Genomic DNA, 26,515 nt, shown 5'->3' on the forward strand with positions numbered 1-26,515 from the left:
TTTTATATATCTAATGTTTCGCGAAATTTGCTTTAGCGGAAAAGCTTAGGTTTTGGAGTCAGTCCCGCATTGCAGAAACTGCGTCCAATTGTACTGTTTCGGCTAAATATCATACCCTGATACATTAGGGAAGTGTGTATGTGTGTGTGCGCGCGAAATTTAATAATTTATTCTCAAGATTAACTAAACTTTCGCAAGAGTTTTGCAACCGCATTCAGGTACTTGCCCGGGTTCTCCAATTGCGAGAACGTTAAATGTCTGCGCTGGCAAAGTGTCCACTTAAGCACTTACTTCTTCTGCATATGAATGAGATATTCGTGTGACAGATTATAATACATACCATCTGCAGTTCCGCATCCGTTCGCTGTTACACCACACACGTCGATACGATCCATCCGGCGGCGCTTGTCAGTGAAACGTCGAATTGAAAATATGTGTTTTTTTTTTCGCAGTTATCCGGAGGATGACGAGGCATCAATTTACAATAGCGTGACCGTGCTGTATAATACATTGACTATACCATTCACCAAACGAGGACAACGGCGATTTGTCCGCGCGACGATGAAATACATGCCGTATAGAAAGTCGTGCCTCGTTATCCGTTATGGGAGATCGCTTGATTTCTCGCGAACGAATAAAAGAGATAATTTGTCCTTAAAAATAACGAATCTTCTCGCCTAAGTCAATAGCGCGCGCGTTCGTATCCGTTTAAGCTTGAGATCCCGCAATCTCTCGATGGCTTAGTATTTTGTGCGACATCGACGTGACACTAATTCTAGACGCCAGTACACACAACGCAACAATATACGTATTATTGCAGTGTTCCAATTCGATGGCGATGGAATGTTCGCTGCGTTTCAGTTAAATACGAATGCACTTCAAACAGAGATATACGTCGCGCGTAACTGTTTTATTCGGACTTGGGGGATGGGAAATTGATTTCAACATTCCCGTCGTAAATATGGACGTAATGAAGCGCGAAACCAGGTCCCGGCGCGAGCGGCTGCATACGAAACGATGAAAAAAATGCAATTAATATTTTTACGCTGATTAAATTAATAAAAACAGAATATAACACGTTCAGTTCAAGTTGCTAATATCATCCATTTATCTAGTTATACTCCATTTCACCGTGGTAAATCTAATTTTTGTCGTAGCGGATAATCGTAATGGTATTTTTCGAATATATTTATCTCAGTACTTTTTCTTTCATATCCTAATTTTCACGCGATGGTGCACTCGTCCTTGCAGCCGGTCTTGAGAAACATTTGCGCATGTATGCAGCTGCTGGAAAGTGTGCTAAGGTCGAGCGATCGACGTGCGGGTTACCAGTAAGTCAGGGTCTTCGCCACTCTGCCGAATATTGTGCGATCAAGAAATCGGATCGGCTGACATTATGCCTTAAAAATAGTTCGTTAAACGACGCGCTCTAAATCATCGACGTTTCACGCGTTCACCTTCCAGCAACGCGCCTTTGATAAATTTATTTCCGTAAAAACGCTCCCAATTTTCGCGGCAGCGTGGCAGTGGTGACCCTGTCGTGCCCGTCCGCACCAGGTACCGCTTATGGATCTGTTTGGTTGCTATAGCGCGAATACCAGCACTCTCTCTGTCTCTCTTTACCCGTGCCACCCTCTCGTCGGGGGTATGAGAATCTCGAGTGTTACATCAATGGAGTCGGCCGCGAATAGCCGTACAGCGAAGTGGTTTTTCGTTTTATCGCGACGGAAATGGCGCGCTGCTCGACCTTGAGAACGTCTGGAGACACTCGAGAGGGATTCCGTTCGAGCGACGTCGGCTGATAAGAGCTGACGAATAACCGGGAAAGATCGAGCTTGGTGAATAGTGGGTGCGATAGTGCGAAGCTTTCGGTGCTTTTCCCGACCGACAGCGAAGGGATATGTCTGAATGGGTGGTGTTTGCTCGTGCCGCGTTGGTCGCGGTAGCCAGGTCAACGCCGGTTCGATCCTCGACCGCGTGATCAGCCAGGCGAGCAACGAGGATCAATGCTTATTGTATCGACTGGCCAACTACAAGAAGGGCGGCGAGCTGATCGAGGCGTACAATCAGGGCGGTCAGCCGGAGGTGGAGAAGCTGATGCGCGAGCAATTCGGTATCCTGATGTACACGGACGGTAAAGGTCAGACAATCAATCGCGCCGAGTATCTACGTTGGAAGTTTCGCGACCTCGAGCAGGTCGTGCTGCCGATCGAGGCTTCCCTATCGCGCTTCGACCCGCTGGCGCAGTGGAATGATCACGAGGCCTGCTGGCAGATGCAGTACAGGGGCTCGCTGGGCGAGACCTTGTTGCACGTTCTCATCATATGTGACACGCGGATGCACACTAGAATAGCGCGCATCCTGCTCAAGTGTTTCCCGCGACTGGCCATTGACGTCGTTGAGGGAGAAGAGTACCTCGGCGCGAGCGCCCTTCATCTAGCGATCGCCTACAACAACAATGAGCTCGTGCAAGAGCTGGTCGAGGCGGGTGCAATTATCTCGCAGCGAGCCATTGGCAGCTTCTTTCTACCGCGCGATCAACAAAGGATGAATCCCGCTAGAAATACCGATTACGAAGGTCTCGCGTATCTGGGAGAGTACCCGCTCGCCTGGGCCGCCTGCTGCGCTAACGAGAGCGTCTACAACCTGCTACTTGATTCCGGCGCGGATCCCGACGAGCAAGATTCTTTTGGAAATATGATTTTACACATGGTCGTGGTTTGCGATAAATTGGTGCGTATTGACGTAAACGTATAGACGTAAAAACTAGACTTCAGAAATCTGACGATTTATCGATGTTATCTTTCGCGTTTTTGTTTTTAAATTTTGTTCTCTCTATAATTTCAATTAAGCAAATGCTATATATTGTAAAAGTATTTTTAAATATATATATATATATATATATATTTTATTACTGCGTTATCTTCAATTATTTTCAAGCTCTTTTAATAAATGTGATGATTTATATTTTTTCTAATTTCGTTTATACTCTCCCAACGATTTTTATTTCGAAGTAAAACACGGATATTGACATTTCTGCCAACATAGTTCACTGTTCCAAAACAGCTCGCATAGAGAGAACTGTTATTTGACGTAGGACATGTTCGGCTACGCATTGCGACATCCGAAGCTTCCTGCTCGCAACGGAATCGCGAATGCCGCAGGCCTGACCCCGTTGACACTCGCCTGCCAGCTGGGGCGTGCCGAGGTCTTCCGTGAGATGCTGGAGCTGTCCGCGCGGGAGTTCTGGCGTTACAGTAATATCACTTGCTCGGCGTACCCTCTCAATGCCCTCGACACGCTGCTACCCGACGGCAGAACAAGTACGTCGTAAAGCTAATCGAATTACGCCGATCCGGTTCTACGAGAATCGTTATTCACGGTCCACTGAATCGTGCATCTTCAAGTGGGCCCTCACTTTGTCGCATGTTCCCGAGTTAATTGCGACAAGTCAAGGCCGAGATGTTCCTAAATAGTAGCACCGTAGCGACACTGCAGCGCGGGAGAGAGAGTCTCGTTGTTCTTTTTTGCCCCCCCCCCCCCTATAGCTACCTCTCCCTTTCTCTCTCTCTCACTCTATCTTTTTACCATTCAAAAGTTACGATTTGCTCTAATTAAAGAGGAGTGGTAATCAAATCTTTCTTCTGCACACGACATAGCATTGTTTATTGAAAGAAATATCCGCGCGAAATATTTTTAGATTTATGCAATTTTCCTTTGGTTACTAGTTTCAACGTACTTTCAGCGGTGTGTTGTTTAGCAATTTATTTTACTTTTGCTATTATTTCTGTTATTTATGATTCATGCGTTTTTCGATTTGTTTGCGCATATTGTACTTTGTAAAGGCGACTTTGCTCTCAGATATAAGTTAGTACTTTAATTTTACTCTACACTATCTTATTCTTGCTTTTTTTAAATCTCAAATGTTATAACACACCTCAAAAATAAGGTGTGTTTTGGGGAACGTCTTTGAAATATTCTTAAATTATTCTGCGTTGAATTTTTTCGTGCATCATATGCGCAGTTTATGTAAAATTGTTCTCACGGCTTCTAACCCCGTGTAAAGCGTCCCGACAAAAAGAAGGTGGCAATAAAGCAAAAATTGCGACAGTGTTGCAAGTGTTGATGACAAGAGAAGAGAAAGGAGACAGAGAGAGACAGAGAGAAAGAGAGAACCAATATAGCGAGAACAAGAAGGGACTATCTTCTCTCGTAAAATTGGATACAAGGACAAAATCGAGGACAAAATCGGGTTGAAAAGTTTCCGGAGAGAAAAAAAGAAATTTCACAAAGTTTTCCTACGTCGAACATAGGACGCAGGCGGATAGTAAACCATACTGCCAACAACTTCGCCCGACATGCGAATAACACGTTCCGGTAAAAACTAGCTGATATTGGCTCGTTATCGCCGCCGCTCTTACCATCGTTATCGCGTCGATATTTTCCTGCTTTGACGGTAATTTAGAATCGAAGTCGATTTCTCATTTAATTAATTCAGCGAGATAAATGAAATCGTTCTAGGAAGCGCGATGCAAACTGCAGCGATGTAATTTGAAGTCGATGGTTTATACACGGTGCATTTAATTTTATGTATGCAGCGAGTTTTACAGATAGATTTCCGCGTTATTAATATGTTTCCGATTTGATTGCCGCGGATATAAATTTATTTTATTCAATTAATTGGTATATCAACGACAATACCGACAATCTAAAAGCAATTTGAGAGAGGAAGATCTCGCACGAAACTTGAAATATTATACCGAATTTTACTACACGAGTACGATCCTAAAGTTTACGACGCAGATCTCAAATTGATTCGATTTGACGAAGTAACTGATCTTTTTGGAATACTATAAAAGATTGTCAGCGAATGCTTGTCCGCATTCGAATGTGAGCCATAGTGATATCCCCATAGGAGCATCCCGTCCAGGGAGGTGATGCAATTCGATTTTACCTTCGCGTTTGTCACGTCACCAAAATTTCCCAACAAAGAACCGCAGGGAACAGGGGAGGATAGGAGAAAGTTTCGCGTGCTGCCGTTCGCATTTTAAGAGGGCCGTCAGTCGAACTTGCGTGAAATTGTATCGAAGTTCGCGATCGAGCACGGAAAGCGCCGCCGAGAAATGGATGCGTCTCGCGTCGTCGTTACCTGCCCTCAGGTTTTCCCTGAGTTGTTCGCGAGTAGAAGTATACCGCGAAGCGCGACGCGCTGGATGCCTGGAAGCGTGGTGGGTCGTAGCAGGATGCAATTACGGGCATTTAACGAAGTTTCGAGATTAGCCGCGGACCCGACGCGACGCGACGCGGCGCGGCGCGATGCGGCGTCGGGAGCTTGCGTTTCATTTAGTTTCGGAATCCATTATCCCTTCGATCCTTCCTGGCCGCCGCCCTAACCCACCTATCTACCCCCCTCGTAGCATGGGCGTCTCCACCGGGGCACGAGCGTCGCCCGATTTTGCAAAGGGTGGCGACGACGTCGCATCGACGGGGGCGCCCGGATGGAGAAAAGTAACCACAGTGGCGAGAGGACAGTGCTATAGCGAGGTGAGCCGAACTTTCGGTACGTCTCTCCTATACGGGCACGCTTAATTACTCCAAACCAAGGCTTAGAGTGAAAGAGCGAAAGAGAGGGAGAGAGAGAGAAAGCGGAATCGAAAAGTGAGGGTGGTGGCGGTTGGCCAAAAGAGCCTCGGTGACGGCGGTCAAAGGTCGAGCTTTCAGCAGAAAAGCCATTCCTCCCCTCGTCTCGGTCCTGCCGACGTTTTTTCCCGTTTTAATCCGAGGGCCGCGCCGTGAACGCGTGATGCTCGCGTAAAATATTATTTTCGCAACTTCCGGTATCGTATCCGCGCTAGAAACTGACTACGCTGCAACTCCGCGACAACCCGCGCGCAATCAACGCTGTCATTTTTCGCGACGCTACTATCCGCGGGTTAATTAAAAATTAATTCTGTTAACAACACAGATATGTAAAAGTATAAGCGCGGCGTGTGAATGCCAGGTCAGAAAAAGTTTTGAAATAAAAATTATGGAATGTTTATATTACAGGCAGTTTATGCTTCGTTCAGATAGAGAAAGAGAGAAAGAGAAAGAGAGCGGGGAAGGGGGAAGAAAGTGAGGCATTTTTGTGTTGTACTTATATACTTTTAAACGTGAAAATATTAGCCTGCGAGAAATCGTATCGCGACGATGAAAGTATCCGACACGTGTAATCACCACGGTGCTACACTGAACCGCTTACGGTATTCTTGACCGGGAACAGATTTCTGACGACGCGCGATCGTTAAGACGCTTGCCATCTTTCACGTTGCACAAGCTCTTATTTCAGACTTTCCTTCGCACGTAAGCGGCATTACGTAACAGGACTACGGTATAGCTTTCGAGTTTGAAACAACCCGAGATATAAAATTTGCCTCATGCGTACATACGGAAAGAAAAATATATATCATTTAAGTTTATATATCAAAATTTTCTGCATTATATATTACTTGAAAATTGTTTAAAAAATTTAAAGTATATTGATATAAAATTCATATTCTGTGAGAATATTGGGAAAATATCTAGAAGTAAAGAAAATCTTCTAACTATGTATAAGAAAATATAAATAAATTATTTTCCGCAGTTCAAGAGAAGTATGGTTACACGAGTGTAGTTTCACGATTGCTAAGTTATTAATAAAGCTCAATATTAAGTAAAGTTAATTTAAAGTTTTAGTTGAAATAGTTCATATTTAATGGTTAGGTAAATTTACATCAACCGCGTTGTGTTACATTATAGCAAAAATCTCGAATAAAAAACATCTCAGTTTCATATTTGTATGTAATATCGGTTTGTAATAATTTTCTTCAAATAAAAAATCATAACATTATTTGTGATAATGTCATGCTTTAAAAAAGAGCAGAAAATTATGTTAACAAAACAATTTTCTTCTCTTACGTTTAATGGGTATGTTAAAATTTATATTTCTGAGCAATGTGATACAACAGACCTCACATATGTGCACCAAGAAGTCCGGAATTGTATAACAGTAGCATACAGGGTGTTCCATTAAAATACGTTACAATTAAAAAAAAAAAACTTTTTATAACTTTAGAATTTAGCATTAAAAAATTTCATTATTTATCTCGCAATTGATTAATTTTTAATTTATTTTTATTAAAATATTCACTTAAAATCTGGTAAATGCAAAGATTTTGACATCGGTTTGCACTTTTGAAATTTAATTCGTAATATATTTAGTACTCAGTATTATCAAACATGAAATATAAATAAAATCCTCGCTAAAAAAAATTACCTTCGCAAACTTAACACCCAGTAGACGCTCACGCGATTTTAATTATCTGTTGAGTTCTCACTGAGTCACTAAGCTTCCTTCTCTTCTATTATTTAATTTCGATATTGCAGAATCTATCGACTTTTCGACCCGAGAAAAATATAGAGGCGTGCCGATGTCTATTTCGAGAGTATCCAGCACAGAATCACACATCGCAGGCTTTATCGCGACGACAATAACAGAGATCCTTAGAAAATAAGATACCATAGATGGTAAATCCCATAAAGACGAGCCAAACAAAGGATTATTTTATACAGATAAAGTCAATACTGATAGTAAATTTATTCTTAAGGTTATTTTCAGTAATCAAATACTTTTCTTTTACCTTGAGCCAAAGGCGGATTTATATATATACACAAGTTAAACAAGCTTAAGACTTTGCGTTATTAAAGACTTAGCTCCCTTAAGCGCGACTTATAAATTATTTCCAATTTAAATATTTTACATTTATTATTTGGAAAAGAGGTCTCGTTTGTGTTATAGCCTACGTAAATTTAAATTATACTGTCACAGTTCTAATTGTAAGTTTATCTACCTCAAAAGTATTTTCTCTGATTAACTTCACGACCGGTCCTCCGAAATAATTACTGCCGATCGTGATACACACAAAGCCCCCAAAGTGGTACTTTGTTATTTGAACTCGGTTCAATGTCCGGTCGAGGTTAGTAGATAGTGGCCGAGGATTGTACTAGGAGGAAGCTCGGGGAAAACTATCGCGGCTCTGTATGCTCCAAAGTCAGATATAATTACGTGCTGCGGTAACGGACACGCGTTAGTAACTTCGCCGCGGATACCAACCGGTTTGGAGCCGGGAGATCAGCGGTCGTCATGCAAAATTGAGAACCGGATGATCGAGAGGCATCGACATTAGCGTCGGATCCGCGCACAGCGTTTTATCGCTTGATTGACTTGTCTGAAATCCGAATTACCTCCTTGAATTATAAATGTACAATCTCAATGAGAAAGATTTCAATTTGAGAATCTCAATCAGTGTAACGTCTGCTATATAGTAGCGAGCGAGTCACGAAACTCGTTATCGGAACTTGGACTTCTATCTTAAGATCTGTTCAAATCTTTCTCCTTCCATCGTTCTATAAGGTTTTATTTAAGAATAAAGTCAATATTCGTGAATATCAAGCTGTTGAAATAATAGCTAAAATAATGGCGCTCACTTTTAGACACTTCCCATCCGGGAAATGATGTTTTTGACGGGTCAAGCTACCGTAGTACACCTTCGCCCGTGTCGAGCGGTAATTAAGGACTCCCGAGGATACAATCCTCCAAGTTCCAATTACTTTAGCAATCGCGCCAAAGCCGGGCGAAGTGTGCGACGACAGATGCATACGATCGATACACAAACCGAGTCTCTCTCCGTAACGCTGCACATGAACGTTGCACTTAATATTGCACGACGCGATTCGGCAGGGCGAAAAGGCGTACCATATCGATCGTGCTAAAATGTTTAAAAGTCAGTAATCGTGATTCCAATATTTAAACATCGACCTCCGGCGACGGAACTGTCCGGTTCCTGTTGCCGTGGATCGCACCGAGAGAGATGTACCAGCGGATATATATATAAACGTCCGGCGTTTTTCGGGGAATGCCGTACCCATTTTCCGGCGATTGTGAACATTTTCGAATGAAACTTTAATGGCGCCACGGATTTATCCTTCGACTGGTACGGTGCCGGCGGCAACACATGGCGGCGACGGAAAATTTCCGTCTCTTATACAGCGGAAATCTTTCGTGCCGGATGTTTCTCTGCCGGCGGAAAAGAGAATGCCGAAAAGACGGCCGCTCTCGCACCTGCACCTGGTATGTATACATCGCACTATATGCACGCTCACTAATGCAAAACCCATAATTATCGCGGCGCAAACCCTAAAGCGATGTTCCATTAACCGCAAATGGCTCTCTCCGAATTTCTATTTCAGACTGGAACTCTGCGCTATTTATCATTCTGAATGGTACGAAGGAGGAGCACTTGGACATGCTGGACGGTGGTATTATTCAGCGATTACTTGAGGAAAAATGGAAGACCTTCGCGCGAGTAAGTGCGTCCACGTGATGGCGTTCCCGCTCGTTTCTCGCTGAATTATAAGACGTTACTATATTTTGACGTTTTTCACCGTCCCTTCGTCTTTATGCTTGACTTTGCTACGAAGACGCGAGATCCTCTTCGTAACAATAGAATCGCACGGCACGCACATTGACCTCATCTTTTATTAAAGCATCTTTTACTGTTATTTTGAATACACAATTTTTTCGCATACTGCTTCGGAATACTAAATAATCGCCTCTCGCAAAAATAGCTTGAATAATATCTAATATATTTGACAATAAAAATATTTCAATGAATATCAAAGTATTAATAACGTAGTATTGCAGAATTATACTTAATATTATAATATTCAGAATTTGCTTTGTTTTTTAATAAAACAATGGCTGCGTCATTCAGAGTTTATGACTTTGTATTGTGTGTCCGTATAGCCGATCCTTACATCGAACAAAGAAAGATCTTTTTTCTTTTTTTCCCCATAACTTAAAGCATCAAAAAGAAAGCTGTTTCTTTTAGTTCCTCAATTTTATATTTTTAACGCTTTTTGTATTTCGTTTGTATAACAATGTGTTTTATATAGTTTATATTAGGAAGTATATTAAAAATTAGGTGATTAATGAGATGGTATATTTCTCGGATGTTTTCCCCAAGCAACTTTCAAACGATGTCTTTTCATTAGATAATATTTAAACAATACATTTAAATAATGTAGAATATATTGAGACAATATAAAAAAGTCATTTACATCGAGTTTATTTAAAATGATTCGAATTTTTTTTTCTGTTAAAAGCTCATCACTTTCCTTAAGTAATTTCTTAATCGGATCTGTAAAATAAAAACGAATCAATCCTAAACTTGTTAACGAATCTATCTTTCATATATGATACAATCGGTATGTAGTCAAAGATATCTCTGTCTGGTAGGAGGCAATTTTAGGTTTCTGTCGTCGGATCATATTTTTGGGAAATCTTTACGCGAGCACTTTGAGAAAGATCGGCTTACATCGCAGGAGCAGCTCACGTTGCGATGCTTTTTCGCTTATATATTTTATGTAGTTGACAACACATAAGCCACCTGGACAATTGCCGATAAATAACATGTTACTTCGCAAAGCTACTTAGGTCACTTACAAGAAAGATCGGGTAATATCATCAAACATAGTTTTTATCGAGTACGAGAGTTTCTGAAACTTCTAAATTTTCATGTATTTTTAAAACCGCTATTTGAGATAAACGACTTGAGAAAGAGTTAAACGATTAAAGCAATTTAAATGATTGGCAAACGTGAATTTTTGAAGAAGAAGAATGACGCGCGGACATTCGTTCAAAATTGATAAAATGGAGAATCAAATTTTTTACGCGGTTTCGCATGCAGATGCGCGTCTGTATTGTTGCGTTGTTTGCCAGCGCGACGTCGAATGCGATTTCTCTCTCCCTCTCTCTCTCTCTCTTTCTCTCTCTCTAGAGTGACTTGAAACGATTAACACTCGGGTCGATCGTCGAGTGACGTCGATGAGGCTTCCGGCGATGGCGGTATAATTGCGCCGGTTATTTCAAGTCAGTCTGTCGCGGGTCCATGGTGGCTCAGTGATTTCGAAACGATGGCTATCGAAGTTATACGGGCGGGTTGATTGCAATTACGATCGCATCACAAACGAGCTTTCGTACGTACGCCGAAGGCTTCAGCAGACAGGCGCGTATCGCGCATATTATAACTGCACCGCGTCCATAACGTGTCCCATTTATGGCACTAATCACGGCCACACTCGGACCGCACGTGGACGCAATATGTAGTATTACTGTGTCCGTTTGGCTATGATTTTCCTATTATCGGATCGTACCGGAGTCAATCTCGGAGCGGTTCGTTAGAATGTTTTATCCGTTAAAACGCAACGCCTGCTATATTACTGCACTTCACAAACAAGTGGCGCGATAACGTAAGCTGGAGATAAAACGAAAGACGTTAAACGTTGCGTCTGGATTATCGCGCGATAATACGAGCGTGGCGCGATAACGCGAGTAATAATCCCGTGGCGCGAGCTGCTGTTCGCGAACTGCAAAATTTTGCTATATTTGGAACTGATGTCATTTGTGAATAAACAAGCGCGCGATATTAGATATGCAATGAAAATGAAGAATTATATTTCCGTTGTATTTGACGTAATGAGATAAGGAGGCTATCGACCATAAGTTACGTTTTTGATACTGAGAAACTGAGAACAGATGATACAACGCTTAACCGATCTGAAATATGCGAGAGAGAAATCGATCTTCTCAAGGGGCTCGACTGGTATCCAAGCCCCCTTGAGCTTAGCCCTGGGATCGGCGATATTTTCGCGAGTCCGCCCCTATATTACCGCTCGTAAAACTTTGCTCTTATGTTCCGGCCAATCGATGCGGAAAGTTCCGTAGGTGCATACGCCGACATCTATTCTCCACTGAAAAGTTGCAGTTCCTGAAGCGATTGATTATCTTGGTGTTTCACCTGGCCTCGCTGTCCTTAGCCGTGTACTTCAGGCCCGCGGACATGGAGGCCGTGCTGCTGCAGTGGCCCGAGGAAATAACGGACGCCGTCCGCACCGCGGCGGAGTGCATCACCGTGCTGGGCGTGCTGAATTACATCCTGGTGCAGCTGGGCGGCGAGATGATCAACGTCGGTCCGCTGTCGTTCCTGAAGCAACTGGTAGGCTCGGACATTTTTTTCCGCCGCGGTGACCTCGCCGTCAGAAGCGTTTTACCGTTTGAGCCCGCGAGATCGCGATCTGGATTTTGTAGCTTACTTACAATTCGAAAAACCGATTAAATCGCAAAGATATGGATAGATACTGAACCAACAAATTTAATTTTCGCGTTATTAAGTAAAGAATATAAGATAAAGATATGTAAGAGTTATAATTTAAGATTTTAAAGTGTGATTTGTCAAACTAGGATTTTGTCGAGAAAAATGGAATAACTTTGAAAAAGTTAATTAAATACAGAAATATAATTTTCTTTCAGATTATTATGCACAAAGTTGCAGAAAATTTGAGGCGCAATTATAATGAAGTATAAACATAACTCTAAAAAAAAGTTTAATTTCAATGGATTATTGCTTTGCCAAATAATTAATTTTTTATATAACGAGTAAGATCTAGGATCCTTTAGTAAGCTACAAAAACACTCCTGTTTCCCATCTCCGCTGCATCATCTTCGTCATTTCTCTCAATCGCGAAATATTCCGTTGTTTCGTGATGGTTCGCGAATGCCGATACTCAACGGTGCAATTTCGGTACGGCGATACCGGTTAAGTGTAGCCATGCAGTTACGCAAATCCTGAGGCTGGTGAACTGTAACGGATCACGGATTTATGGATGCACCTAGGTATATCCTATGGCTGCCGAAGGAAGCTGTACATACATTCGTGGTACTAATTTTTCACGCATTAATGAGCCCGAAGAATAAAAGAAGGATAGGTCGGTGATTACCGAAGCATTACGTGTAGCGGTATAACGACAAGAGTAGCGGTCTAACGATTGGCTCTTTCTGTCTTTTCTTTTCTGCTAATTTCTGCTAGTAATCCATGTATAATCAGAAACGATATATCGTAGCTAAAGATAATTACATAAATAAAAAGATAATTATTGTTTATTGTATTCATAATGAATCAGCGTCACATAATTAATGTCACATAATAATTTAATATGTTTTTATTTAATTATTTAATTGTTTCTCGCGATATCATATTATAGCCAGATAGAAAATTGAAATCTCAAGAAAAGCACTGCTGGCAATGATTGATCGCGTTGAAAGCATTTTTGGTAGATGTGATATTTCGGTAAAAAGATGGAGTCTTTCCTGCCAGCAAATTATGAGCTATGTATAACTTCCAATTAAAATTCCTTTTCTATCAATTTTAATCTATTTTCTATTTCAGAAGAAATTAGGTATAGCTGTATGCCAAATCCATTTTGTAATATATATATCGTGTACGATATAATTTATATCATGTGCTTCTCGGCTCAAGAATTCTCGCAAAAATGTACAAAATATCCGTGCATTAGCGTGCCTATTGGTTATCTATCCATATCTATCAATTAAGAGCGAATATACATGTACATATCGTGTTGGTTATTGCTTGTGCTGGATCAATAGTACACATACGTCGCTCTGATCCAATACAATCGGACGTAAGCTGTATCGTTGCATTATTAAATGCGAGTCCGTGTATCCGCTTCGATTTGTGGGTAATTAATACTGCGACGATTCAAAAACGTTAACACGCGCTATAGCCCACACAAGTCGCGTCGCACAATGTGTAATTTGCCCAATCTATGTGTACATAAATATTTTATTTGTGTAAATGTAAGCCTAAATTTAGTTCCCTATATGTTAATATCACAACTATTACGTAACATCAATTTCTCTTCAAAAAAGCACACGTGATACAATATTTTTTGTCTTATATTTTTTACAAGAGGTTCATTTATTTTATATAAAATAAATAAACCTTTCAATTTTTTGAAAATCTTTATATTAATATAAAACTGAAATCTAATAATCTTAAAGGCGATAGAGCAACAATCGTATTATCGAAGTACTTTGTTCCTGCGTGTTTCCGTATACGCATCGAGCAAATTTACACTCTGTGCGTCGTCGCTGTCGTCGTAACGACGCAGTCGTTATACGGAGGTATCGAAATTGCACGAAAATATCGATTCCCTTGCGGACGTTCCTGAAACGTTGTTGCAAGAGTGCATGCGGCCGCGCTAACGTTCCGCCTGCGCGCATTTGCATTTCAGAGCCACGAACCGGCCAAGTTGATATTCGTGATCAGCAATCTGCTCATTCTCGCGTGCATTCCATGTCGTATCGCTGGCGATCGGCACGCGGAGGATGCGATACTGGTGTACGCCGTGCCGGGCTCATGGTTTCTTCTTATGTTTTTCGCCGGGTAAGTAATATAACAAGAGGCGCGCGGGACGCAGGGCGCAAGGAAGGGAGCTGCGAAATTAAAGTGGTTGCAATTTACTGGCGCGACGCGACCCAGGTCGCACTCGTTACATTGCTGCCACCCATTTGTTTCACGCATCATTTTAGCGCGACCGCCACAGACAATCGCCGCGTGTAAACTGGCGACGTGTTTACAGCCACCTGTATGTACAGCACACGCTATTTGTCGGAACACACTGGCCATATCGAATGGATCTCTTCTATAGCAAATCCTTCCTTTGGGTATAATTTAACGTATTTTTCGCTGCATCTCTCAGAATTACACGTACGTGTAGGAAATAATGGTGATTGGTTATTTTTACGTAATTGTAAAAAAAGGTGCGATCTAAATATGGTAGATTGACGAGGGAGAAAAAGATATCGCAGTATCGAGGGCAAAGCTGAAAAAAGCGTATAACTTCTATTTTTGAAAGGATGCATTCCCCATTATTAGTTTTTAATAAAATTGCAACGCAAACAATGTTTAATATTAGGTGACAGGATAATTCGATTTATGGAAGTTATACGTGAGTTTAAAAAAGAAGCTTACAATGTATTACCTGACACTTATTTAATTATTTTCTTTTATGTAGTACTATTATAATTTCAGTTTTATAAGAATGTACGTTTTTTAGGCATCGTAATAAATCATCATAATAGAAAATCATCATTTGCATTCTGCTGGCAGGGTTTCCCGCTTTTGCATAGAACTTCCACAAATCGTGAATCTGCTTCCTACATCGGTTACTTACTCGAACGACACGCTTCTAACAAACGTTTTCTTGCTTAACGACACTTTGACGAATGTCGACGCCTCTTGTCGGATGTACTTCCGCGAAGAATGGGACAAATGGTTTATCGAGAAGCGAGGACGTGCATTCGCATTGTGCTTATATGTTCCTAATACGTGATATCAAACCTACGTGACCGACATCGGGAATAGAACAGTCGGATTGCAGCTGTTCCTTTCGGAAAACTCGGTTTGTTCTGCCGCGGTCCGACTGCACACGTAAACATCACTAAAACGCTATATTTCGGTGGGTACGTGAAGTGTCAGGTAGCTATTAATTCGCTTCTGTTTTTTTTTTACAAATCAGATACTGATCGTTGGAGCAATATTACTTTTTGATACTATTAAATTTTCTTAGGAAACCAATCAGAAGTTTCGCGTTTCATTTCTTTTCTTTAAGTGCATAGTCGTACTTGCAAATATTATTATTGTTATTTTATCCATTATAATTCACGATTTTTACGATCTTTATGCAGAAATATAGAAATATAATACAATAGACTTGATCAAATTCGTCTTTGATTCTCAGAGATAAAATGCGCAAAGTATCAACGATTTGGAAGAGAGCATTATGCTGGCTCTTGTTACCCTCTTCCTATGCCCTCCAGCTGTGCCTAAGGTATAAGGTGCCTGGGAGCTAGCTATAAGGTATACAGAGGCGTTCCTGGAACTTGGTGCAGGCGCAAAGAGTGTATATTGAATTTAAACAGACGTAAAACGGCGGCTCGTAAATGGTACATCGTAAAGCACTTAGGCCGTAACTTTAGAGGCGGGTTGTAGCGGGCTCCCGTTAAATTTTGTGCGAAATTAATCTCAGGCGTGACTGTGGCTTATTGCCAAGGCGAACGACAGGCCGTGATGGAAGACAAGAAACACCCGAGTGGCATCGAGGGCCTTTGAGGAATTACTGCACGTATACGTACTTGAACGAAGTGATGCCGGGAGTCTAAAGAGGATCCTGATGGACAGTAATTATGCGCAGGGAATATCGCGGCTCCCTACGTCGCGTCGTGCCGCTCTAAATAAATAAAATATATTGTAGTCCACTTTATATGGAGAGACCTGGTAACATAGTTAGCCCTTCATTACAGTCCTGGACTTCAAAGGATATATTAAATTACAGCGTCGATAATGACATTCTGATTTTTTTTTTCTCGCGATATTACTCATCATGCAATTTATCCCCTTTTTTGGCTTAATACGTTTTGACGCTTTGTCAGCGTCAAAAGCAATATTAAGCCTGTGTCAATACATTAAACCTGCATTTCCTTGGAAATCATGATATTCATACAGATACCGTTAAAGATTTTATATCTTGCTCAATTCATATTAGTCATGTACGAGTGATGAATACGAATTAAACGGAAATAAAATTATCATTCATGTAGCTCCTCCAAAAATACAGACGTTATTTTTTAACATAGTCCTAGAGTTAAAATGTATAATTTTTCTTGAACACTGTATACGCAAGGTTAATAGCAAGTTAAAATTAATTATATATTTGAAGTCTCTTTCTCTCTCAGAATTAAGTATTGATTACAGTGACAAGAAATAAAGTGCTTTATTTATAATTCATCGTTGTAAAATCGATATAGTAACTCAGTTGGCATTAATCTGGTATAATTACCAAAAGACCTGCATGAGGAGAGAGAAAAAAAAAGATAGAATGCGACGTCTTCCTCTTGAACTTTACTGAAAGTAGCGATGAGGAAGACTCGCGTAGCGGAAACTTGTTTGCCGAGCGGAAGTTGGCATTCCTATTGATTTTCCCGGGACAACGTATACGCGATACCCGGGACAACGATGTTATATCCCTCATCCAAGTTGCATCGCTTATACCGCGCTCGCTATACCGTGCGAGTTACACCGGAGTATATCCGTAGTGTCTTTTCTATCGCGGCTGTACCCTCCCTTGAACTTACTCCGAGAAAAAGGCCGAAGATTTATGGGCGTCGGTAACCCTTGACAAGATAAGGTCACCCATCGATTAGCGGAAGAGGGTAGGACCGACCGGCGACGACGTCGGCGTCGTCGGAGTTAATGGAGGCTCGATCGATGTTCTCTCCTCCGCCGTTATTCGTCGATCATTCGCCATTCGTTCATCCGTCCGTCCGTCCGTTCGTTCGTTCGCTCGTTCGTTCATTCGCAGAGCCACGCGAGTCTCTTCAATCTTAATCCCAGCCGAATGACGAATCTGAAAAATTTGTCTGTCTGTTGACGGGCGCGGATGCAGCGTCGGGATTAAAAAGCTTTTGTTTTCCGTTGCCGTCCGACGGCGGCAGCGACGGCATCGATTTTAATCGCTCGTCCTTCGATTCCCCGATCCTAGTTCCGGGTTCCGGCTCGTGCCTCTATTGTGCTCGCGTATGATACGCCGGATGCCGCGAGTCTCGAATTACGAATCATTTTGATTTTAGCGATGCGTATACCGTTGGTTGTAATCGTATAACCATACGCAAATGCTGCACAGCGCACGGTTCTCAAAGCGTAAAAAATCGACGGGTGAAAAAGAATGAAAAAAATCCAGTATAACGTAAAACAAAATAATTTATATATAATAATTCCATTTATGTTTTTATTTAACTAGCTAAAATCAAAATTAAATTTTGTTAATTATTTATTAACATTACGTTTCTTATATTAAATTATATAAGAATATGTGTGATTGTGAAATAGAAAAAATTCGGTTTATGTTAGGCAATGTAGATAATATGTATTGAAGTAAATCTTTCTCAGGGAATTGTTTTAATGGCGACGAAGTATAATACGTTAATACTTTATTCGAAGTCTGCTTTATATTAGTCGCGATTCTAACTTTGCGATAACGAAAGAGTCGTAACTTACTTACACTGGAATATTACAAAGTTAATGCAATCAGTAATACGCTAACTTAAAATGAAATTTTCTCTCGCTGTGAGTATAGGGATATCAATAAAAAAGCCTTTAAACATTTTAAGCGTTCTACATACTGCACGTAATAAATTTCCTCTTTTTCAATTTAATCTTGTCATTTTCACAATTTATTATTGAAATTCATTTATGTACAACATGCAAAATAATTTTAATTATTTGATATATAATATTTTTTAATAGCTTTTGATAGCTTTTAACTTTTAATAGCCAAAAATCAAAAATTAATATTACGGTTTTCTCTAACCACTTATAACCATTTTTTAATATTATTTTTATAGAAATAACATTAAAGAAATGTCTAGTTAACTCGTATTATCGATCATTTTAGATTAATCAATAATGTATTTAAATTTCTCTGCTAGGTAGAGTTATTAGCATTTAATTGTTTTCCTCGTTATAAATTTGTGAGCTGCGTGTAAGAAGAGTAGTTTACATATGCACACCGGATTGCTGCACAAGCACTTTTCGTGCCTGACCTATTCGTGTTATCGCGGCTACTGGAAACGCGATAACTGAACTCCGATATCAAGTGTTCAGAGCCATGCACTTTTTAACTTGTTAACTGAACATTTCGTTATCCAAAGCTTTCTTTGTACGTGCGAATTAATACCGGTAAATGCAAATGATATCTGGACCATTTCACGAAAACAAAATATAAAACCGGTTTTCAAATCAACCATTATTTCTACACATTCAACGGTCACGATAAAGCGGCGCAACGGTAACCGTGAACAACACTTTTATATTAATCGATGTTAAGCTTAATTACGTATACCACAAAGAAGACACATGTGTATGAATTTGTTTGCGGTATAGGATGATATTTCAATCTAGCTTCGCCGATTGCCGCGCGCGAGCAAAAAGACACATCATTTTGGCGGATTAGAGGGACGCAATTATCATGCGTCCCACATATATCACGCCGGCAAATGTTTTACGATGGATTTTGTGTGCATAACATTAAGCGTATTTGAATCATACGAGTAAAATCGATGTCGCGATGACGTTAATATACTGATTTACCTCGGACTTTGATGCGCGAACCACTGAATGAAACACGACGATAGTTTATTCGCGTAACAGCGATAATGATAATTTTGTTGATACCGCTAATATATATGTGGAACACTGTGTAATTAAATTCAAAATAAACTACACGGCGCGGGATAAAGGCCTATATTTTTTTTCTTCGACACTATCATCCACGCTACTTTTATACTTCTCATAAAATTTTGTTGTAAATTTTGAACAAGATGTTTTATATTCTTCAAGATATATATACATATACTCTCTTATAACATTATATGTAATTTCTCTTTTGCAGAGCGATTCGATTGACTGGTCCGTTTGTCACAATGGTGTACAGCATGATAACGGGCGACATGCTGACCTTTGGTATCATCTACACGGTCATGCTCTTCGGATTCTCGCAATCGTTTTACTTTCTTTACAAGGGATTCCCCGGGGTGAAATCATCTCTCTATCATTCCTATCCTTCGACCTGGATGGCGCTGTTTCAGATAACCCTCGGCGATTATAACGTAAGCTCACCATAGATTACCGCTTTATTGGCACATGTCGTGGCAATTTCTATTGCAGACCCTTATCTTACACACGCATGCACATAAATGCGTAATAATCCTCTCACGCGTATCTCTTTTCTTACTCTGAATCTTATCCTATAACTTGTTTTATCTACATTTGCAAAAATAACGTTTCTGCCCGTCTCTGCATTGAATGGATTCATTTATTTATCTTATCCGTTACTCTTTGTGTTCCAAAATAAATTTTAAATGTTTTATTAGAGCAATGCGAGACATTAGTTTAATTGCAATATGTCAAAGACAAAGATTAAACGTCGCACGCACGTTTATATCATTCCGTTATTCCGATGGTGCATCAGGACACATGGCTATGAATCTTGAATTTCAATCACGGACAATTCCGCGTCGCACAGAATACACTACAATATGGTTTCCTGACGAAATTAAAGATTTAGCACGACGCCGACACCGACGGTCGCGCGCGCGCGTCTGCATGAACGCGCGGGCGGGTGCATAAAATACTGCCTGTCCCGTAAAAATCATTGCTCGGTTTCGCAGTTCGTATAACGATTAACTCGTTGCACCGAATTAAAAGGAGGGCGACCGTAGTACGATGGAAAATACGAGTTTCCGTTTGAAAATTCTACGTGCTTCCGTCGTCGCGCGGCGGGCACGCAACATCGGGCATTGGCCGCTTATTTATTAGCGCCCGCGCATAATTGTCGCGACGATTTACCGGCACTGCGTTTATCCAATTGCGTTTATTGCGTGTCTATTGCAGTACGCGGATTTGAGTAACACGACCTACCCTAACTTGAGCAAGGCGGTCTTCGCGATTTTCATGGTAATGGTGCCCATACTGCTGCTCAACATGTTAATCGCCATGATGGGTAATACATATGCACACGTTATCGAGCAAAGCGAAAAAGAATTCGTCAAGCAGGTTTGTATTAAAATAATTCACGATCTTTCTTAATTTAGCGTTCACTTTCACAATCCATTGTTCACGGATTATTTTTCCGGGTGTTAGAAAGTGCTAAAATAAATTTCCAATATTTTCACAAAGTTTTAACTATTAAATTAGAAATTAATTGTTGTGAACTTAACTTGATAAAAACTGTCGACAAGTTTTGGTAAAAACGGAAATAAAAGTATTCGAGCTATATTGTTAATTGCCCCATACAAAGATTCAATGATGAGTGAAATTATTTATTTATAGCTACAGTGACATAGATCACGTAAATAAATTCCTGCACAAATAGTTCTTGATCTAATTTGCTTTAAATACTTTTTTTTTATTGATTTCCTATTAAGTGGGCAAAAATCGTGGTGTCCTTGGAACGCGCCGTATCCCAGAAAGACGCCCATAATTACCTGCAGGAATACAGCATCAAGTTGGGACCCGGCGACGATCCGAACAATCCCGCGTCGGAACAGAGGGGTGTACTGGTTATTAAAAGCAAATCGAAAACCAAAGCGAAGCAGCGTAAAGGCGCCGTGGCTAATTGGAAGGTGATTTATTTACTTATATTTATTCTTTTTCCATACGTATGCGCGCGCGCGCCGGCGGCAATGTATATTCAAAGATTTATTCCATACCAGTGCATCAAGCGTCAGAATTTATTTATCGGCGTCCCACTGATACGAGTTCTGGTATCGACTCTCGTAAAATGCACGCAGCAAATTTTGCTACGGTGTAGTAAATTTCGTCAGAATGGCGCACAACTACGCGAAATATTTACTCTAAAAATTGATTAAAAATTAATGGCATTAATAATTTATTAAATCTCACTATTTCCTAGATAAACACATTTTCACTAACGCCAATTGAATGCTATTAATTAATGCTATAATTAAGAACTAGACGAACATTGCTTGTATATAATTACTGGTAAACAGTTTTTTACATTTTCAATTGCACCTATAAAAGTATCGTAATATACGGGTGACGTCATTATAATTTTACCACTTCGTTCCGTGTACTTTTGCAGCGAGTTGGAAAAGTCACGATACACGAATTGAGAAAACGAGGTATGACTGGCGAAGAACTCCGTCGTATAATGTGGGGTCGCGCGTCCTTCTCTACTCCTGTGCGAGTAGTCAGGTAATGATACTTTCATCGCATCTCATCATACCGTATTTCTCCAGAGCTACTTATTGTTTTATTATCCTTTCCGTATAATTTCAAAATACTCATGTTGTCTTACAATTTTTCGCCTTTATGTTCAGTTCACTGTTATATTATTGTTATAAATTATAACATACATATTTATTAAATATCACACGTTATTATAAGACAAAAATTTATAATAATATATATTTTATGTTTTATTCTAATTTTACTGCAATATATATTTCTATTTTGATCATAGTTATGTTATATCATTGTTTGTTTAGTTTTATTACTCTGTTGATGTGATAAAAAATTTTAAATAGCTATATCTCTTTATTACATTGTATTTAATTATTTTACATGCACATATACAATGAGGAACAAAAAAAAAAACAGATAAATCTGTTTCAAATACTCGCTAACGTTGTATCTCGACCGTTCCACACGTTTGCGACTTGCAACGCATAAATTTACAATCGCCCTTGCGGGAAGTGACTCACCGTCAGAGAGACAGTCGCGGACGATACTTTTTATCACCTCGTAATTCCGTCGAGCCTGCCACCTGCAATCCGGACATAGCTAACGTCGCAAGCGTCTAGAAACATCGGAGTCCTTCACAGATTTGCTATATGCTTCCACGTAACGAACGCGTAACAGCGGCGCGAACGTGACCGTATCTCGAGTCTATTAAATATTTATGAGGCTCGACGCGATGCGTTACATAATACTTACGTAGCGGAGGATGTAAGATGAATAGGTCATACGTTTAACATAAAGAATCAGATATTTCGCAGAAGCATCAATAACTTAACATCTTGTAAACTAGCTGATGATTTAAGTGCACACAATTTCAAATATTCTTTTCCTCATTAATTTAATTTATTGATTCAATTTATTAATTTAATTTATTAGTCACATATATCTTTTTATCATCATGATGGATGGAAGGATGGATGGACGATATATTTACATTGTAACATCAATTTGTCATTTTAATTGTAGCAAGTCTATTTATTAATTACTTGAGAAAATTAAGTATTATTTATATAATTATTCTGATAATAATTCGTTTAAATATAACATTTTATATGATACATCAATCTGTCCGTATGGAACATTGTGGCCACGCGTTAATTTCGCGTACATTACAGTCCCAATGCCGGTCAACCGCAAGTGTCGGCAGTTACTGCAGGTTTTGGTGATGCGTTAACCGCAGCTTTGGACGTAATGGCCTTTGCACATGACTTTGACTTATCCACCGCGACGGAGGGCATACCTACCAATATCGACGCGAAACAGATAAAGACGGGGCAGTCGAAAGCCGCCCTCAACGAGCAGCAGGCGAAAACAATCCAAAATAACCCAGAAACGGTGGCAAGTGTGCAACCGCATAAACAACCAATTGAGGAGCAAACTAAATTATCAGGTCTCACGGATTTAATCGACAAGTCTATTGATCCCGTGAAAGATGTGGAGGCAATGAACTTAAAAAATACGAATCGTAAGTACTGATATGCAAATTCTTGATAATTGATAATCGATAATTAATAACTTGTTTCCATTAATAATATTCCGATACTAAAAGCAAAAATATGCTTCGAGTATTTTTTTTATGGAATATAAAATTGTGCGATTTTATACAAAGAGATTAAATTGAATATAGAATTGAATATAAAAAAAAGTATCGAATACAGAAACGAAAGCACTCGAAGAAGCTGTCAAGGATCCATTTCTGGCGCTCGCTATCGCTTCCGAGACTACAACAGATTACAAAACTCTACTGCAAATGGCAAAGTCCGCTGTAGCCACAAGCGAAGCTTCAATGAAAACCACGATCGACCCGCAAATTCTAGCACACTTCGCCATGGTCGCCCCACCGACCACTGAGAAATCTACTATCGTTAAGAAGCAATATTTCATAGAGTCCAGCGACAATGACCTCGGCGGTAAGTACAAAACTATTGAAGTTCGAGAATGTCATAAATTTTGTATTATTATAAATTGAGAAATTTATATGCCCATTGTTTTTACAGGCGATAATTTACTCGGCACTGAAGCTCGCCTTCGAAGGATAAAATCCGCGAATAACAGATTCATTACCACATCAAGACGGACACGTCGCGACGACAATGACGACAGTTCCTCATCTACGACGTCTGTCGAGCGAAGTCAGCGATATCGACCGCTACTGAATGATCCGGAAGAGAGACCGACGAATCATATCGAGACCGAAGGACAAAAGACCTCTGTCGAAACAATTAAACCGGAGGTCAAGCAGAACGGCAGCATTCCCACTAAACCGCCCGATAAAATCCAAAAACGTCGGCCGAAAACGGCCAAGAATAGGTAATAAAGTCAATGATAAATTGCAAAATTTTCCGATGATTTCGCGATAAATTATATACTTGGAAAACAGTAAAGTTAAACATCGAAATGTTCTTTAATATATAAAAATTGTCAAGGAGAAAGTTATCCAAGTTGTATATTTCACCTCAGAGTTTGTTAAATTTAAAATAAACCGTAACTTTATTTTTTGGCGAAAGGTAGCTTTATAAAAATACAATATGAATTCAAAAACATCTCTGAAAATAATCTTATATCTCTTAAATAATTTTAACAGTCATCGATCTCATTTTGTCTAATCAGGCAAATATATCTGACATAAACCAGGAAGTCGATACACGTTGAACAAGATATAACTAACCGTGACGACAGACAGTTTCCAAGTGTATAACGGCAAAATGACGCGTTAATTGACACGACTTAAATGACACATTAATTAAATCTCATCTAATAATTATCCCACATCGTTAGTTACCCAGTGTTCCACACCGTTTGTACTACAGATTCTTTGCCGATCAATTTTTCTTTGACAAAGATATTATATTTATAACATAATAAAAATACACGACAAAATCATTGTTAAAGTAAATTTCACTCGAAACTAATTGGAAGTTTGAAGCTTGGCTACAAATATGGGCATATTAATAATTGCAAATATGCAACAATTAATAACAATTTACTTGACATTCTTGTTGAAGAAGAATCGTGTCTCGAGAGTCGTTTTAAACTAAAAAATCCATAGCGTTAAAAAGAGCCAGTGGCATCCTGTATAGAACGGTATAGAACGGTATCGGTAGTCGATTGACTGCTTCCCTAATCGGTCGGTGCATTTTTACGATGCATGCGCAGGGTATCGCCTAAGGAAATTGAGGAGCCGGCGAGGAGAAGGGAATCGATTGAGCGGAATAAGGCGGCCTCACCGCCAACGTCGTCCTCAGATCCGCTCGAGCCATGGAGCACGCGTGGCATTACCGACATGAACACAATATTGGCCTGGCGGGAGAACGCACCGGACAGTCCTTAATATGACTTTATGACATTTTGCGCTGCACCGATCACGACGTCGATGACGACGTCAATGTCAACGCCGTGGGGTCGCGCACGTGGATGATCCCGCATAAAAGAGCTCTTACACCCGAACGAAGCCATTTATTTTAAATATCGCGTATAGAGTCAAGTTTCAAAAAGTCTAGACACGCGCGACAGGTATTATACGCGCTTTATTTAATTCTACAATACGCAAAGTTGATCTCTATAACGTATCTAAAAGTTGTGCATAGATATGTCTATGATTTAGGAATAACCAGAAGCAGAATGCGCACTATCGTTATAAATATAATTACAAGAGCACAATAACTGAGGGATAAAATTAATCGACAATATCTTTTTACATATGTAAATGGTTGGCTTATCGTTTTTCCCGGGGTGAACTTTGAAACATAGATTAGTGTTGCATAAATTAGTTTTTGATGGTACCACGTGGCGCTTAACGTAAAAAAGAGCTTGGGCTTTTACGGGAAGTATATAAGCTCGAGCTAAACAGTTTGTAAAGATATAACGATCGATTCAAAGCGATTTGCATATATAGCGGTATTGTGTGTATGGGGTACTATTAATATAGGTATTACTCAATCTTACTCGCGAGGCGCATATCTCATTATGGAAAACATGCCGCCAAGTAACAGGCTTCCGTATATGATAATTATTAAAGTAAACACATATGCCGGGGACCAAATGATGTTAACTTACCGTTACGTAATTTCCAGAGGGGTTGCATGATGAGAAATTTTCTCATACATGTACATATCTATTAAAATAAGCCACTGAGGAATTTCTCAAAGGTACGGAACAGTTATGTAGCGTAGGCAACATATACCTACGTGCTTTAGAAGATATTTTCCAACTTTGAAGGAGATTTCGGATTTTTACTTTTACAAGATTTGCCAATTATGCAATTTAAATGTAAAATAAGATAGCAAGTTTAGCAGCTTGGCAAATTGCAATATTGTGCGAGAATAATAACTTCTTCTCTGGCAATATTGTTTTCTTATTTTTATTTAATTTCCACGTAGTTCACGTTAAAGATTAGAATAGTATTCAAGATATATTCCACACGTTGGAGACAAACATATCTCCAGATGTTAAAATGTCTGTGTGAACGCATGGATGTTAATTGTATATAATATATGTATAAAATAAATTATTTTTAAGTCGGTATATATCATTACCTATAAATTCCTTAAATTAATTTTATTCTTTTGCGTTTCATTGTTCATGCACCACTTTCAGTTTTAATCAAAATGTTTGACAGACCATTACTCGGAAAATGTAAATTGCGTTACTGACAAAACAATCAACCCTTGCAAAATTGAGTTGTCGCATATGCATATTATTTTACGTTAAAACGTTAAGCAAATTTACAATGTCGTTAAACACGTCATGCAGTCCAAACT

At 39.8% G+C, this 26,515-nt stretch overlaps 1 protein-coding gene across 2 annotated transcripts; it reads left to right on the forward strand.

The window, feature by feature from the left end:
* The first annotated feature begins 491 nt into the window (after positions 1-491).
* Iav (transient receptor potential cation channel subfamily V iav) lies at positions 492-26,279 on the forward strand. Of its 2 annotated transcripts, XM_071781534.1 has the most exons (14): positions 492-1,135; positions 1,252-2,733; positions 3,098-3,323; positions 9,268-9,383; positions 11,838-12,074; positions 14,170-14,321; positions 19,387-19,603; positions 20,388-20,549; positions 20,921-21,118; positions 21,598-21,710; positions 22,871-23,220; positions 23,414-23,665; positions 23,753-24,065; positions 24,912-26,279. In XM_071781534.1, the coding sequence occupies exons 2-14, from the start codon at positions 1,909-1,911 to the stop codon at positions 25,084-25,086; spliced, it is 3,336 nt and encodes a 1,111-aa protein (XP_071637635.1). In that variant the 5' UTR covers positions 492-1,135; positions 1,252-1,908; the 3' UTR covers positions 25,087-26,279. The 2 variants fall into 2 exon arrangements, with proteins under 2 accessions (XP_071637635.1, XP_071637636.1); XM_071781535.1 differs by lacking the exon at positions 492-1,135 and having other exon boundaries at positions 1,181-2,733.
* Positions 26,280-26,515: the final 236 nt, after the last annotated feature.

Source organism: Temnothorax longispinosus, chromosome 6 (genome assembly GCF_030848805.1).
Source record: "Temnothorax longispinosus isolate EJ_2023e chromosome 6, Tlon_JGU_v1, whole genome shotgun sequence".
NCBI classification, from domain to species: Eukaryota; Metazoa; Arthropoda; class Insecta; order Hymenoptera; family Formicidae; genus Temnothorax; species Temnothorax longispinosus.